The sequence below is a fragment of the Spea bombifrons genome, chromosome 4, assembly GCF_027358695.1.
Source record: "Spea bombifrons isolate aSpeBom1 chromosome 4, aSpeBom1.2.pri, whole genome shotgun sequence".
Taxonomy (NCBI): Eukaryota; Metazoa; Chordata; class Amphibia; order Anura; family Pelobatidae; genus Spea; species Spea bombifrons.
In genome coordinates, this window is record NC_071090.1 from 19,027,907 (window position 1) to 19,045,284 (window position 17,378).

Here is a 17,378-nt window from a genome sequence, read left to right on the forward strand (position 1 = left end):
TGTGTTAGCATGAGAGTGTAAGTGTGTGTAAGTGAGAATGTGTAAGCGTGAATGTGTACACTTGTGCTTGTGAATTTGAACACAAGCTTCTTGCAAAACTATTTTTTACTTGCCTGACCAGGTTTTATGTCTGTCAGGCCAACCTTGTAGAAAAGTATTATAACAAGATTGTGAGTGAGACAATTTGCCCATAGTCTTGCAGAAAACAAGAAATCAGAGAGCTGACATACAATAAACCTGAGGTGTGATGTGGACGATTTATGTTGAGGACAAACATACGTCGGAGATTATAATAAATATACAGACAGAATACATAATTTTATGGTCAGTGACAGGGTTTGCTCATACTGAATTGTGCCACTTCCTAAGGAATCCACAACATAGATGTGTTGCTGATAAGTTCAAATTTTCAAATCATTGCAAAATGTTATAAAGGATCAGGGCCAATGAGCTTCTTCTGCTAGACTATTTGAGCTCATTCTGCATGATGCATAGGTAATGAATTCTTGGCTCATCTTTCAGACTTGACTTTGCATTAAGGCCAGCCCTGTACTTCTTGAAATAGACTGTTACTGAGGTTGGTCCTTTATAGCGCATAAGAAATGTTTGGCTCATATGTGCCAGTACATTTACATAGGATGGTACAGGTTACAGGTTTACACTGGAGGCTCTGCAGACGCTGGCTGTTTAGCACTCATCTGTCTTACATCTCTGGGCAGCCTATTTTGATCGTGGAAGTAGTTTTCAACCATGTCCGGCCACATCTGGCAGCAGCCTTCCCTGACGCCTTTCTTTACAATCTTAGGGTTCACACATAGATGGCAAAATGACACCATTTATGAGACGTTCCCTGGTATGACACCTTAGCTCTGGCTAGCTTGCTCCAGTTTTGCCTTGATAAATCTAGACTGACATTTGGTTTCAGAATGGCACCCTAATGACATTTTAAACTATTTTAAATCTTTAATTCCTATGCCGACCCTTATGGCTGTGCTGCTTACAGCCTTAGTTTCCACTAAGCATCCAATAGTCCACAGCAGAAATTGCCTTTCACAAAACTCTTTGTCATTCTGGAAAATGACAAAAGATTTAGACAAGCCCTGCAAATAGACCAAAAGTTGCTTTGTTCTGCTGCCATTTGACAAATCAGAGATAGACTACCTCATCTTGAAAGGCTTCAAGCTTAATTTATCGTGGGTACTCTGGTGGGAAAGAGTTATTGTTTTTCTCCCTTGTCTCCTAGATTTATATGATACACATCATCTTGTTGCAGACCTGGAAACTCAGAAAGGTCCTTAATTCACATAGTGTTGGCAGGTAGCTCATCCCTCAGCATATCAGCCCTTTGTAAGTTAATAGATTCTTGTTAATGACATGTCAGTTAAGCAATTCAATTACAGATTCACATGGTTACAAAAACTTGTAAGATAAACTTACATATCTCCTAAATACCCTGTTTTAAAGTGTGACGGTCCCAATGTTCTGCTTCAATATTGGGTGTGTGAGGCCTCTGCCCCATTTAGCAATGACCTCCATCCTACAGGTGCCTCATGTTGAATGCAACTTGAAAGTGCAGAGCTTTAGGATATGACATCGCCACTGGGAATGGCCACTAGACTCGAGCATTCGGATTTTTAGGAACTTGTTTTTTAACGAAAAAATTTCCTATTTTGTGCTTTTGTATGAATCTCCAATAATAAGAACGAACTCCGGCAAAACTCCCAAAAACCATGATGATGTCCAAATCGATTTTGCTTGCCGTGCAAAAAACTAATGGGCACACAGAATATGGGATCTGCAGGCTGGAGGAGGCACAAACCTCACGCTCTCACAGGGAGAGCACTAATATCCTTAGTCAACCTTGGTCTATGGGTTCACCCCTAGACAGCCATCATTCTTTGTTCTCAGGACCTGCATGATTATTCTCCCCTATTAAGTTATTTTTCCCCTGTTGCAGTTGCCTGTTCTTGTTCAGGTACAGGCAGCCCATGAGGAGAAAAGAGGACTTCAGGACAAGAAGTTGATTGGCTCTTCTGGTTTCCCCACAATTTTGCCAAGTCTTTACCTTTTAAACTCTCTTAACTGTGAATAATGGATCTGATATATTAAAAAAACACTCTGGTGGTGAAATGTGTGTGGAGTTCTATTGAGATTACCATGGCTTACCATGCTTACCAGCATTTCGCTGGTGTCAGCACGTGAGAAATGGTAGATACTGTCAGGGATGCTCCTGGACACACTATGAGCCAAACATGGTTACAAGACGAAAAGATTTATCATTCTGGACCAGCATCCCTAACAGCTGGTACCATAAATAATTAAAGCTGATGGAATTGTATCTTTTTTATCACCCACTCTCCTCTGCCTTGTCACATCTCACTGGAAAACAAAATACTGTATTTTAATGCATCTGGAAAAAATGGGCACTTTGCAGCTGTCAGTCTTTTTAAGCACAGCCATTTCTAAGTACCAGTAATTACCAAGGCCTACCGTAATATTTACTAAGCTTTCGGGCGTCAGAGGAGAGAGAGGGATGGCTAAGTGGGGGGTCATCCATCATTCAATATCTTTCCGCATCTGGTGAAATTCCGTTCAAGAACGTGTGTGTGTATATATATATATATATATATATATATATATATATATATATATATATATATATTTTATTATTATTATTTTATTTTTATTTTTTTATTTTCTTCCTGCTATGATAAACCTGCTACTCACACTCACGTGAACAGAAGATACTATGCATTACATTTTAAGTGTAGTTACGCAGATTTTGTTTAAATATGAACTAGAAAAAGTGCTAGGAAAAAAGGTAATTAGTGTTACTATTTTTAAATGAAAGTTACAGAAACTGTAATCAAATAAAAATATATCTACAAATGGTTGGCAACTACCGTAATTTCTGTTTTGTTTTTTTTTTTAATTAATGTATCTATTACTCAGATTAGCATTTAAAAATTAGAGACTGTCTCTAAACATTTCTGAAAATGGTAGTGTTTTCAACCATAAATCCCCACTTTCCCCATAAAGGTATTAAAACATTAAGTAAAATGTAAGAATATTAACCTTATTTAATAACAGATATCTATATCTCCCGAGGCAGTAGAAATATGATGATCATAACTAAAAATCTCAGCTGCATTTACCGATTGAAAATGTTTATTTTATTCCCTACCCACTAACACAATAACTTCCCAGGGAAGAGGGCTCTTGAACCCACCTAGCTGGCCATTAAGTATCACTCTTTTGGTGCTTGAAAGGACTTTAAGGACTTTGTGAATAGACAAAGAACCAGGCCTTTCTTCTTTTTTTTCCCTATTCTTTAGCTGGAATCCCGAGGCTTTTCAACTAGTTAAAAAAAAAAAAAACAGGTCTTAAATGAGTGAAATAAGAAACCGGCAAAGTGTTATTGAACTTTTCTAGGTGAGAACGTGAACCCTGCATGAATAAGATTATTATTCCCAACATTGTTTGTTTATGACAGTTTAAGGTTGGTGAATTTTTTTTATTATCTAGTAATGCAATATATAAATAGCCCGCTGACAGCTTTATGACGAAGGCCAAAATGGTTCTCGCTAGTGAAGATATGAGGGCTGCTCTTATAATCCTTCTTCATGTGTTGCTAAGGATAGACGATCATATTACATGTGGGCCAGTAGCTAATTTGGGGATGATCTGAACTAAAAACGTAATGCATTATAACATGCCGCCGTGATTTATTTTCTTTTACAACTAATGTATTTTATGTTTTATTTTATTTTTTGCTAAATGTATCCATTGTGTTATATTGTAATAAAGCTGTTATTTAGTAGCTTCTCTGTTTCTGATGAATTCCAATTTAACTTCCCAGTGGGCAACAGTAAACTGTAAATGGCTGTATTATTCATTATTATAATATATAGGGGCTTGACAATTCACAGGGCCCAGGTAGCCATTGCTCTGGAAATGTTATTGCCAGCATTTTTGTTATATAAAATATATATATTAGCTTTTTAATTTTTATTCTGGACGTCATAAATTTGCATCTCTGACCTTTGAGCACCAGTGATTATTTTTAGTACCTGATTTGAAGTCACGGCGTCTATTGCCCCTCTCTTTACTGCTGTGTGCTCGGCACTTGTCACATACAAACAGCTCCTGCTTATATTCATAAGGCATGGCCCCCGTCCTTAAAATCCTGTATGAGCAGTTTGCCCCTAAGCAGTCCTGATGAGTTATGTCACAATGGATTTAGACATTGATTGTTTCGCTCTCAGAAAGAGATGCTTGGAAACTAGAACGTCTGCATTCACAATGGGTGGATGGTTCTGTGCCAGTAGATTGTTTAGCTATTGTCTTGCAGAGCTCTCGAATGTCCCACCTTGTATGTTGTAGAAAGTAAATAACGTACGCCTAATGCAGTAATGCACTCATTCATTGCTTTTTATGAAGCAGTAGAACCTGAAATTATTTACATTTTGTGACCATCAATTTTTTAAAGGATTGGGTTTACCTAGTGAAAAAATAAAGTGAAATCACAGTAAACGCAACTTTATATTTTTTTTATTGTAGTACTATGTCATTAGAAATCCTTTTTTTTGGCAATTATGCACCCTCTATGTGCATAGCTGGAGACTATTTCAATATATAGGACCCTGAAAATCCTCAGATATTAACCCTTTAATCGTCTAACACAAAGATTGCATTTTACAGACTCACTAATCCAGACAAACCAAATGCTAAAAAGAAATAAACATTACCTGTCCAGAGGTACTTGAGAATTGCCATCTATAGTCAAGCAGAGATTTATTATTAATGAAAAAAGCACTGTTTGGGGTGCTTAAATATCATTCAATTGGTGGAGTATATGTAGGAACTCGCTGCAGATTGTATGACCCTGAAAACGGTGTAAAAACCCTGAGAATTCATACGTTAGCCAGCTCTAACCATTAAAATTTCCTGTGGTCTAATCAACCTTTGATCGTCTGTTACCATGGCGATTTAAGGCATGTCCCCCATCGTTATCAATGACAGGCAAGGAACACAAACTGCTATTGACTCATTCTTTTCAATACGCCTACACCGATAAAGAGTGTTAAACAATGAGGTTGCTCCCTAGTGCCTCTTGACCTTCTTGGCTTTTCCTTAACATGCCTAAGCGTGTTGGGTTTGTATTGTTCGCATGGGTTTTAATTCCGTACAATGAACTTAAGCTTAGTCTATCTATGACACAAATCAGCGAATCCCTGGTAGCATTTAAAATCAGTAATATTTAAAACATTGTGGATTATAGGTTTTGCTATTTCAAACTATTTCTTTATAGGGATGCATACTTTATTTCTGCAGGTCGGTGTTTATACTTTTTCGGGGAAATCGGGTTATTTATCATATTGATGTTTACACATATTTTAGATTCATGTATACGAGAGAGGCTACCGTTGCACACATTAGGTTAATAGAAAAAGCCACGTTCTGTGGTCAATTTAGAGCCACGGAAATGCCCTGGTGGACCCTTATACCTGTAGCCTGACATCCAACATTAGGGTATAAAAGGCCTTGTGTAAAATGATAGACTAGTTGTTTTATTTTATTTTATTTTTTTCCACAAAGGCCCCCTTCCTACCATGCCCTGGAGAATCCTTTTGTGTGAAACCTATATCTTAGCCTTTCTGCTCATTTTAGTTGCATGGCACATTAGCATGCCAATGGTATAGAAGGTATTGGCTGGGTTAAGTCCTGGTTGACAAAGCTGGCATCCGCCTAATAAGAGAACAAACGGTGACTTTCACTGAAATGGCCCTCGTGCAACAGATCACTGAAACAAACCGACAAACTTCCCCTTTAATTAATTTACCCAGTGATAAACCATTTTCGTCTCCCTGAGCCATTCCCTGCACTATCCAATTTCTAGCTTATTACCAGTTAAGTTCATTAAATCAGAAAATGAAATATTTAAGTATTACAGAAATGTAACATTCCCAATTATATTTCGCATTAGTTTTATCACAATGGCAGTGTAATTGTAACTTGATATATTTTGCTGGTAATTTTAATATGGAGCACATTGCTTTAGAAACAATACACTGAATTAATGCCGTAATTAGTTTTCCCATGGGTATCCCTCAAGATGTGTCAGTTAGGACCAAAACATCTCAATTAACCATTTGACTTGATTGTAATAGTTGTCTGAATATATCATAACTGCGTTTCTCTATGTTTGAATGTATCTATTAAGATATATAATATACGCATACAATTTATAGACACACCAGACCGCTGAAGAAGAAGAAAGAAGTTACTAGCCACTTGTCCGCTCTTAGATATATGTTAAATCTACCAATCCTGCGTATAAAACGTCAATTTGGTTTTCCTATCCTTCCAGTCACTCAACATGCTTCCCAGGTAGAAAGAAGCAGTCCCTTCTCGGACTACAGGTCCCTCTGTCGCTCTTTTGTTCTTAGACGTTCCTCAATTCTAGTATCTCACGTGCACTTTAATGTCTAGTGTATTAGTGTACCAACAGTACAGAGTTTGTTTCAAAATTAAACTTAATTAGCAAAAGAGATTATTCAAAATAATTGTTGTTACATCGATAGCTATTAATAGGTCACAGTCACAAAGAGTCTTGGTAGAGCCGTGAACCACCAGCTACCTCTCTAACCACCCCACCAAACCGTATTTGTCATTTGACGAAATGAGCAAAAAGGTGACATACCCATCGATGTATAACACGCAGAAATATACACGGTATATGCCAAATGACATAAAAATCAGCGTTGACTGTAATTCTTCTTTCCCCTTTATAACACTAATAATCGTGACTTTTTTTCTGTCTATAGTGTTATTCGACACTCTTTTCCTGCTATGGATGTGAATGCTTGCCCTCTCCAGGGATCTCTTAAAATTAAATTCGTAATTAATTGACCCGTATGACACTCTCTACATACCTTCGCAATGTGTGCAGAAAATCTTACCGTGAACCGGTGACACTGACCCCCCCGGGGGGGATGTTGGTGGAGAAATGATTATGTGAAATATACAGGTCACACACCAGCGATCTCAGTCTTGGGCGTCTGTGGCAATATATAGAAATGAGAACGTTTTATTCACACTGTACACATGTCATGTAAACTTCCATTTGCCAGGGGCCAATCTTGTCCACTAGACAGGGGAAAGCTGTTGTAGTCTATCAATATCCGGATATGTACTCCAGAGGGAGCGTTGTAGTAAATTGTTACATTTAGGACACTAGATGTTGGTTAAAATATGGGTTATCCGAGCCATCTTGCTGATTAAATGCAGGGACGGCCCGACAATGGAGCCGAGTGGGGCAACTGCACCAGGCGGCACTTTTGAAGGGGCGGCACTTTGCCGCCCCAAGCTCTTTTTTATAGAGCAGAAGAGAGAAAGGGGGGCGCTGAGTGGTTTTAACTTACCAAGTTAAAGTACCCACTCGGCGCCCCTCTCTCTCTCCTCTGCGAGGCCTCTAGCTCAGTCTCGGTGCCGGCTTGTAATGCTGAGCGCCGGAAGATGATGTCATTTTCAGCTATCAGCATTACAAGCCGGCACTGAGACCGAGCAGGGAGACTCGCCACGGGACTGCCGAAAGGTAAGTACAAGGGGGGGGGGTAGATAATGGGGGGATGGCAGGGTAGATAGTGGGGTGGGGGGTGGCATTTTAAACTTTGCCCCAGGCGGCATTTTGTCTTGGGCCGGCCCTGATTAAATGGGTATTAATGTGCCTTTAAACTTAAAAGAACCATAACTGTCTAGGTTTATTTCTCTGCTTAGTCTGGTAGACCGGATAGTACGAAGCATGAAAACCGCCACGGTTTATCAAGTAATTTTACCTCCTCGTTCCCTGCCAACCATAAACTGAAAACGCAAGCTCCGTAGGTCAGGAACTCGTGAGCAGTAAATGTTATGCACGCTGCGTCGCTCGCTAAGAAAAATAAATATGCATGATGAATTAACTTTATGTTCACGGGTGAAGTGTTTGTCATTGTAATTGCCGTGTAGCACTGTATGGGGCATTTTGGCACACGCAATCTTTCTGTACGTTTCCTTCTCATTACCCATCCTAGCCCCCGTCTCAGAGGTGCCACGTTCTTTAGGCTGAAAAGTACGGCTGTTTACATAAGAAAGAGAAATTCTGTTCCGGGTCAGACAGTCCCATTAAATCCATGTCAGTAGCCACAGCAGTCTCTGTTTGCATGCATGGGAGTCGGGACTCATTTTATAAAGAGACAAATAGCTAACTGGGTTTACAGCTCGGTTTAATTCGATGTTACCCAGCGTTTAAAGCATAAGAAGAATTTCTCTGACGATCATAAAATTATAATGAATTGTAAATTCCTAGCCTGTTTTTTTTTTGTTTCCGAAATCACTAAACTGGCTTTATTATAAAACTAGTTAATTTCAGTTTTTCTACCAAAAAATCCATTAGAATTTTTGGCTGAATGGCAAGTATCTACTGTTAGGCTGGTACATACAATAAATTGCATTAAAACAGGAATTTGGGACCAATGAATAAGCACATTATGCATAACGGGTTTGCAATTGAATCGTGTTTTAGATAAATAAATATATATATAATTTCATTGTTAAAGAACAAGAAAGTTAATATAATAATATATAATATTTAGAATTAAGTATGACTTCTTGTCTCTACCCCTCTATTTAGCTTAGCTGTATCGTTCTAGCCCCAGTGGCAGAGAATGGATTAAAAGTATGTTCCACTTTCTTGGGCCAATAAATCTTTTTTTGAGCAAATTGCCTCGACTTATCCATTTTCATCCTGATCGCATATTTCATCATCAAAGCCCCCAGGAGTTCTCAAATAAAAATTGATGTGCATAGTCACTTTGCCTGTGAATTTTATAGCTACCTGCATTATATCTCCGTACCGATCGCTGCAACTTTGCAAACATTTAACAAAAGTAACATTGTGAAAGCATAGTATCTGTCGTCATTTTCCCGGTACCTGTCAGAAGATCATTAGACCAAATATCGTTACTCATCGCAGCTCAGCAAACGTGAGTCATTTGTAATAATCACGTATGACGGTCTTTTGTCGCTGCTACAGCAATGGCATCCAGATTCCGGAGTGGCTAATTTTGTTTATTCATACTGTAGTTCTATTTAAAGGTGCGGTTCCACCTATTCTGCTGAATTTAACACTTTTTTATAACTAAATGAAGCATCCAAGTGCTGTTGAATGCTGAAACGTAACCTGGAAATAATTCTATAATCATGTGAATGAATATTTTGTGGAACAGAAAGCTTAAAAGTGAAATTGAATCTGTGGCTCGGGAAATACTGGGCTAATTGTCTTGCATATATATATATATATATATATATATATATATAGTTAAAATGAAAAAAAAAGAAGGTGCAACCTATCCAATTTTTCTGATGATGCAGTTGATTGAAAAAATGAAAAAAAAAATGTTTCTAATCTGGAAAAAATTTTTTTTTATCTAATTGTATTGCTAGATGGAGAGGGCTTTACTTTTGTATTCATGGAACTGAATAAGGCATTTAAAGAGAAGGGGTCATAATATGTAAGTCAGAGGAATATACAGAAGTCGCAATAAAAAGTAAAAATGAAATCGCAATATTGGAGTACAAATGATATCTGTCATGTTGGAGGATAGTATTTAAAACAAACCTTTAGTCCCAGCATCCTCAAAGCGTGTGCTAAATCAGGCATTTAAAAGAAAAATGAGGTAGATAGTTTGCACAAATTTTGCATTTTCACAGTTCTTTGTACATTATTGTGACATTCTGTGGGACATCAGTGGAGGAAAGAGATCAAGGGGCACACTAGCTCAGAGAGGAATGGTATCCCTGAAAATGTATTTGCTCTCAAGTTTAAGGATGTGTGGAGATAGTTAAATTTCTTGCACTTATTAATTTACAGTTACGAAAAGTAAATATAGTCAGGGTTATTGTTGAGCTCATTTTGAAAGTTCTAGGGCACTCATATTTGATAGCTCCTAAAAACACGTTCCAATTTCTAAAAAGCGTTGGGTACTTTAAAGTAGGAATTGTGACTGATCAAAAAAAATAATTGTTTGAACTTCATAGCCTTCTGTGGGAAGGAAACAGCCAATTTAGGAGTGCTTGCTGCAATAATTAAACCAGCGGTGTCTGACTTGATGATTTGCTTTCCTAATTAGTGACCATCATTGAACAAGGTGATTGCTCTGTTAAAAAGATGACCTTATTTAAGTATCTATCGGGTACGAAGTTTCAAAATTATACTGCACTCCTCTCAATTGTTCAGTTTTCTGTGGACTTCAGTCCCTCTTTTCAGACAATGTTTCACCAAGCCACCCCACTGTCCTACTTTTGTGGCCAGCGGTGATCATGGGATGATCATCTGCTCCAGATGATCTCCTCCGGACAGTCCGTCTGAGTTGCAAAATCAATCATGGTCTCTGCTTTTACAGGACAGACCTCAATCATAGCTATAAATGCGACCTATTGAAGTGGAGCACTGGGATATGATGATATATCCTAGCATTCAGATGCAAGATAGTTTACATTTCTTAAAGATCTCTTAAAGGTTTGCTTCTAAGCAAAAATGTTGAGCGTTATAATTCAATTAAGGGAAATATAAAGCAGAAGCTCCATAAATGGTTCCTTTATAGAGATTGGATGACTGTCACTGTGATCCATAGCACCATGACACAATAATGTGTGTACATTTTGCAGGAAATGCAAGCAAAAATATCATATGAAACTCATTCATTTGGGCACAATGGACTTTTGGATTGATCATGGTCCTTGCTCAGCAGTTTGTAAGGCACACAGAAAACCTCAGATGAACCTAGTCATATTTTGTTAAGCTTGAATCACTGACACATTGGTGTCTAGTATGCCTCTGTCCGCTTCTTGGCTGAATCAGCACTTTCCTTGTCCAGACTCATTGACTCTTCTCCCTGATCTCACATATTCTCAATTCCTGCTCTTTGCTTGACCTATTCATATGCCTTGTTGGTGGTTTAATCCTCAATAGCTGGTTTCTGGATCAGTTAACATCAGTGGAACAGTGGAATGACACAAATAAGTATGGTATTTTTGGAGATTGTCTAAAAATTTCCATATGGACAAGCTCACAAGCTAACCTATCTCTGTAGGTTTCAATCTAGTGCCAAAATCTTGATGTAATAAATTTTGCTACGTCTACAAGATTAATGACTGCATATGCTTGTTAATATTTATTGCTGGTTTGCCAAGTTGATTTATGGAAGGACAAATAAAGTCTGTGCTGTCTTTGGCTAACATGCCTGGCTATTGAAATATATATATATGTACACTTTATTTCTAAAGCTATGTTTTAATTATATTTTAAAAGTATAAATTTGGGTTCGACTGGTAGAGCTTATTGTGTTATTTAAACCCAACGGGAGTTATTTTAGCTTTCATAGTGTATTTCACGCTCACATTTTACTTATCAGTATATGAAAATAAACAAATATTAGTACATTAAAACAAATCCTGATTCCCAATGAGGAGAAGCAGTTGCTGGTGACACGAGTGTTGGGGATGCCTGGGTCTCAGGGTCACCCAGGGGAGAGATGTTAGTAAAGCAGAAGATAAGTCTGACAGCAGCGTTCATGGTGGGTTGTAGAGGGGTGAGACGGTTAAGAGGAAGACCAGCTAAGACAGAGTTACAATAATCAAGGCAGGAGATGATAAGGGCATGGGCAAGAGCCTTAGTGTATAAAAAGCCACCCCCCAAAAGAGGGAGACCTCTGAGACACTGGGAGATTCCAAGATATGGTGGTGGGTCCTACCAATGCCACCTTTAAAGCCAGGAACACATTGAAGACCCAGTAGGTGCATTTTATTCTGCTGTAAACACAGGAAACATTTTAATATTAACTAATATTCTTATAATGTTATGTTCTAAGCACATGTCAAATGTCCAGATAAGGAGATTTTTGTTTTAGGGGTTAGAAACAGGTCTTTACCATTTTGTGGGATTTTGTGACCCATTAGCTATTTTGTTACTTAGTAAGGTATTTGGAAGAAGAAGACTGAATTTCATTTACCCTGGTGACTTTACGAGCACATCTGAGAATGTAGCCTGTATTTACCAATGCATTTGTTAGCGTGAAACATTAACTTAGCAAAAAATAAAATTGGAGACAGATTTTGGGGAAGCCTGAATTCCGAGTCTATCATGTGGGAAAGTTGATTGCGAAATGTTTGTGTGAAATATTTGAGCATTTATGTAGAAAGGGCAGCGGTGCCAAAGGATCTAGTGTTTAGTGAGTAAGTGACCCATTACGCCAGATCAGTGACCTGTAGGAAAGTAATTTCCGGTCAGTTAATCCTGTAATCCTAACAATGTATCTTCAACAAAAAAAATTAACTAACATGTATTGTTGGTCCTCAACATAAAGAAGTTGGACATTAGGCTGTGTGCGATTTTCTGAAGGTTTTAGTGTCTGACTTAATGGTTTATTTGTTATGTACATGTGGGAGTGGGCTTGCACACACTTAATGTGCATTATTTTAAATTCAAATTGATGGCAACTGCAGTAAACCATTAAGTTGGCCAGGTCATCAATATACGGAATGATAGTGGAAATGTCAATGCTTTTTTCATTTCACACAGAAACCCAAATGCACTTCCTTTACAAAATAAATACATTAACCTTATTAGTCCCAGAACTCCATTCCTCAATTCTGTACATGATGCTTAATCAAGATTCATGCTCTCTCCTCCATACTTCTTGTACCAAACAGACAACCATCTGTGTCCTGGGATCGACGATGATCTTCAGACTTCAGTTTAGATATCACTGCTCTCACTTGCCCTGGGCAGCGCCATCGTTCTTGCAATTAACTGATGATGTATACGTAATTATTTTCGATACAAAAATATACTTTGCGGTGAACAGATTCCCATAAAGTAGGCATTTGACCATGTACCACATACACGTTCCATCATGAGTGGGCACAGGATGTGGTCATGATCTCTTGTTGTGTCCATATGATGTCCCCATGCAATGTATGTCTTGCCATAACATTTGGATGTTGATCTGCACAGCTGGCCAGTGTCCTACTGTTAAGAATATATTTCATATATTTGGGCGCTTCTGCAGTGGTATGCCTCGTGGTATTAGAAATGTAAATCCAGCCATGGGAACCAAACCTGTTCCAGTTCTTCTGAATATCGCATTCTATATATTCAAAGGTAAAACAGATAATTCACCAGTAACATTTTGCCACATATGGGCTACAGAGATTAAGAATCAATTGAGATATTTGGTTTCCAATTTACGACCCTTTCATTCCTAACGATGCAAAAGATTGTATTTTTTCTGAATAAGTCGATCCACTTTCTACCTTTTTACTTGCCTTCTCCTTTTTTTTGCAGTCTATCTCCATCCTTTCTCTCACGATCTATCACTCATATTGATCCATCTTGTTTCATGTCTGCTTCCTTTTATTAATTTGCTACTTGGCGCCCACGTAAATAGCGGTCACACTCTTTTGTGGGAGTTCACAGAAACCATCACACAAAAATAACTTATTCCCATTCATCTTACTCTAGTGCTTATTTTTTTTATCGCTTTTTTCAAGGTCCTGTATTTTATATTTTCTTTGGCTTTGTGGTAGAAAACAAGTTGACATCATCCATTAAAAACTCGGAATATGTTTATTTGTGCCTTTGGGGCCATATTTATCAGTTGGCATCAAATCAAACCCAAGTGTCCATGTTTTTTCTAAAAGTTTGGTTGATGGCATCTAATTTTATTCTTATATTCTGTCATCCTTTAACTTATTTAAATAAACTGATTCACAGGTATTTATTATAACCTTCTGTTGAAGGAACATTATGGTATATTGTAGAGTGTAGGCCTACATTGTCCATTGTCGAGAAATCTGCTGTCCTCTAGTAGAACCTTCAGGTGCTATCTTAACTTGTAAGTCTCCAACTAATATCCATTCATACTGTACATACTATCACCCATGTAACATACATACCATAAGCATGCATGTCAAGCTGAGCTCGATATTCTTCCCATAGCAAAACTATTTAGAGAACTGTAAGGAGCAGTCGTGTTGGCTGCTGAAATACGACTGTTTATGCAACTGCTACGGCTTATCTTGCTGTGAAATACTTGTGGCCTCCATCTACGATAAAAATAAAATCAGAGGCATCTTAATGCTCCTGTGAAAGATACATTCTGTATCTGTATTTCAAAGGGGTTTTATAAATAAAAACACTGCCTGTCGGCCTGCCTTTTCCCATTTCTACTACACAGGCAAAAGTAGGGATTTTATAACTAAAGTACAGAATAGGATGTATGCACTGGCTTGTAAGTAGTCATTGATCCATCTGCGCTACTGGCCGGGTGGACTTGGAATTTAAATTGGCCCCCCGGCTGCACACCGGTGCCAGTAAATATTAATGATATATTATCTAAAGGTGCTGCTCAAATTGGCTATTGGGAATTTTTATAATCTTGTTGGCTATGAGAAATGCTAATCAGGTACATAATTATTAATTAGAGAACAGTCCCCCTGAAAGCAGCAATATCAGGTCACCTTCAAATTGGGTCACGGGATACACTATCAATAAAGGTATCTATTTTTTTTTTTTTACACGTATCATTTATTTAGTTATATTTCCATTTTATGTACATTAGCGATTATGTTTTATGCGGTCTTGTTTGAAGTATTGTAATGTATTTTGGCACAAAGAAAAAAAATTTTTTTGTCAGAAAATCAATATTTAATTTACGTAATGCTAAGGCTTATAGGCTTTGATTTTGTAATTGGTTGTGCATAAATACATGTGTACCATGTAAACTGGCATCGCCGTGTACACCCCTTCCCATGACACTGTACTGGCCACCTGTGATGTAAGTCATACATTAATCATCTCTTCTGGAAAAAGCAACTGTTCTGGAGCCCAGGGTGACCGACTTCGACATCATTTCCAGGAGACATTGTATGTGTTGCTGACTACCACGTGTAAAGTACTGGAATGTATAAGTTCAAAGAAGGGAATCGGCTACAACCCCTACATGCTGTAATAATATGGGCATTTCAGCTGTCCAAATTGGAACACCAAGGTTGGAGTTGTTTGGCAAGAGGCAGTGAGGTGCAAGTCTTGAAAGTTGGCTTGATGGGAGGCTCAGTGTCATCACTTTGTGCTTAATGCTTTGTTTTAAAGAAATATGTGTGCAAAGCATACATGGTATATATTGAATTTGTGTTTTATTTGGCTTTAGAGACCCCTTGGTTAAGGCAGCTGCCTAATTTGCTGGTACAAAGACAGACCATGCATTGGCAGTTAGTTTTCTGAGAGGTCTCGTGTCTTGTCTCTTCTCTGTGCTTCCATTCTCTGTGTGTCTTACTCTTTATATTTCTTCCTCCACTTTGTAGTTTCTCCAACTTCTGTAGAGAGAGCTTGGGCAACATGTAATCCTTTAGCTGTAGTCGAAGTACAACTCCCACAGTGCCCAGTATTGCAAAAAGTTAGGAGTCGTAGTTCCACAACACGTTTACGTTTCCTCGCCAACCTGGTTCTGCTCTTGACAGAGGTCTGTCTGTCTGTCGTTGTCCTTCGGTTTTATTGCAGATGTCAGCTTCCCAATCAAAAATGTCTCCTTTTATCCTTGAAAGTGGAAAAGTGCAGGTTTGCATTCTGTATACGGGGTGTTGCGCGGGGACTTTACTTGTCCCTTTTCTGCTGTTACAAATGTGTGCCCAGGTGTTTATCACGGATAATCACAGGCTTGGCGCGTAATTAGTCAGAACTGCAATGTTATCAATTTCTCTGGGAGTATGGAAAAGAAAATTAGCCCTAATTATTATTTTATATATTTTAAAGCTACAGTCACAGAGATTCTGTTATATGAGTGGCATTTCTTATTTATTAACCGATTCACATGATATTTTTTTTGGTTTGTTTTGGAGTAGTGCAATGTTCAGTTATTGGCCAATATAGACTATGAAAGGTTTTGAGTAGATTTCAGGGAGATATCTATATTATGTATATCATGCTATATTTGTTCTGTTGATGCTTATTGGCTCAGTCTGCATCTCTGAAGGACAGGGACGGGATGGAAGGGAACTTTAAGTCTGGAAACTGATTAGATAATGCTGGTTCTGCCACAGACTGCTTCTGATCTCAGCCTCCAAGGCCGTGGGTTAGTTGTCACACAGAAGGGAATTAGCTAGTCAAATATCAACCTTGACTCTTAACCATTTAAATGCAAACACATGCAAAGCATGGTACCCATGTTTAAATGCCTAAGGAATGACACAGCTATAGGAAATATGCTTCTGTACCTATACCTCTCAACATTGCAAACTTCCATAGAGGACACACTAAGTTGACAGGACGAGAATGATGGTGGTTAGCTTATACAGCAGTTGGTCCAGAAGCTGCGTAACTTTCTAACATGAATAATAATTTTGAACAGCACGGTCACATCAGATCTTATGAATTTTTTATGTTATTTGGTAAAATGAAAAACACAGGATTTTTTACTACATAATGATTCATTTTTTTGTTTGCTCCTCAGTTACCTCATCGCCGAGTGACATTCTCTACATCCAATCAGGCACCTGATATCCAAGACCCTTCGCAACACAGCTATTACGACAGCGGCCTGGAGGAGTCCGAGACCCCTAGCAGCAAGTCTTCATCTGGCCCAAGAATAGGGCCCTTGGCTCTCCCAGAGGACCACTATGAACGTACTACCCCTGATGGTAGCATCGGTGAGATGGAGCACCCTGAAACCGGTAAGAAAGGGTCCAGCTATGAACACTATAGCTCTAAACATGTTTTTTTATATTATTATTGATTGTGGTCCTTTTTATATTGGACACACACAAGGGTGGAAAGCATACCTATCGCCCCAATGTAGTGTGATACTCCAGGGGTTGTGCCCACCTGGCCCAAAATGAAAACCTTATGCAAAATAAAGGTAATTAATCGTTTAGTCACCAAGCATGACACACACAAAAAAAACAATGTTTCAACCCAACTTGATCTTTATCAGAGGAAAATGTAGTCCTGCTGATGAAGCCCTGATTTTAAGTATGCGTATAGTTTCGATAGTTTTTAGGGGGTTCTATGGGTTGATGTATAGAACATGACTTTTTCAAAAGTTCATTTTGGAATTTATTTTCTCTATTTATTTTAATTTCGTGCTCTGATGGTTGGCTTTCCTGAACAGTGTCGCAGCTGCAGTTGTTAGCTCTCGGCATCCACTTTCACAACAAAACTGACATTGTACAGCCCAGTGGAAAATGATGACATTATGCAAGTCAATAAGTTATAGTGATTGTGCTGTGAGATTTGACTTAACCATAGGTGGCAAGCAATAAAATAAAAATAAATAAACCATGTA

General features: G+C 38.3%; 1 protein-coding gene across 1 annotated transcript in view; it reads left to right on the top strand.

Annotated features, from left to right (window-relative positions):
* The window catches only part of PCDH1 (protocadherin 1), a 96,366-nt gene that overhangs the window by 54,742 nt on the left and 24,246 nt on the right, over positions 1-17,378 (top strand). Inside the window, exon 4 of the mRNA XM_053465443.1 lies at positions 16,548-16,767. Coding sequence (XP_053321418.1) covers positions 16,548-16,767 — 220 coding nt within the window. The remainder of the gene's footprint in view (positions 1-16,547; positions 16,768-17,378) is intronic.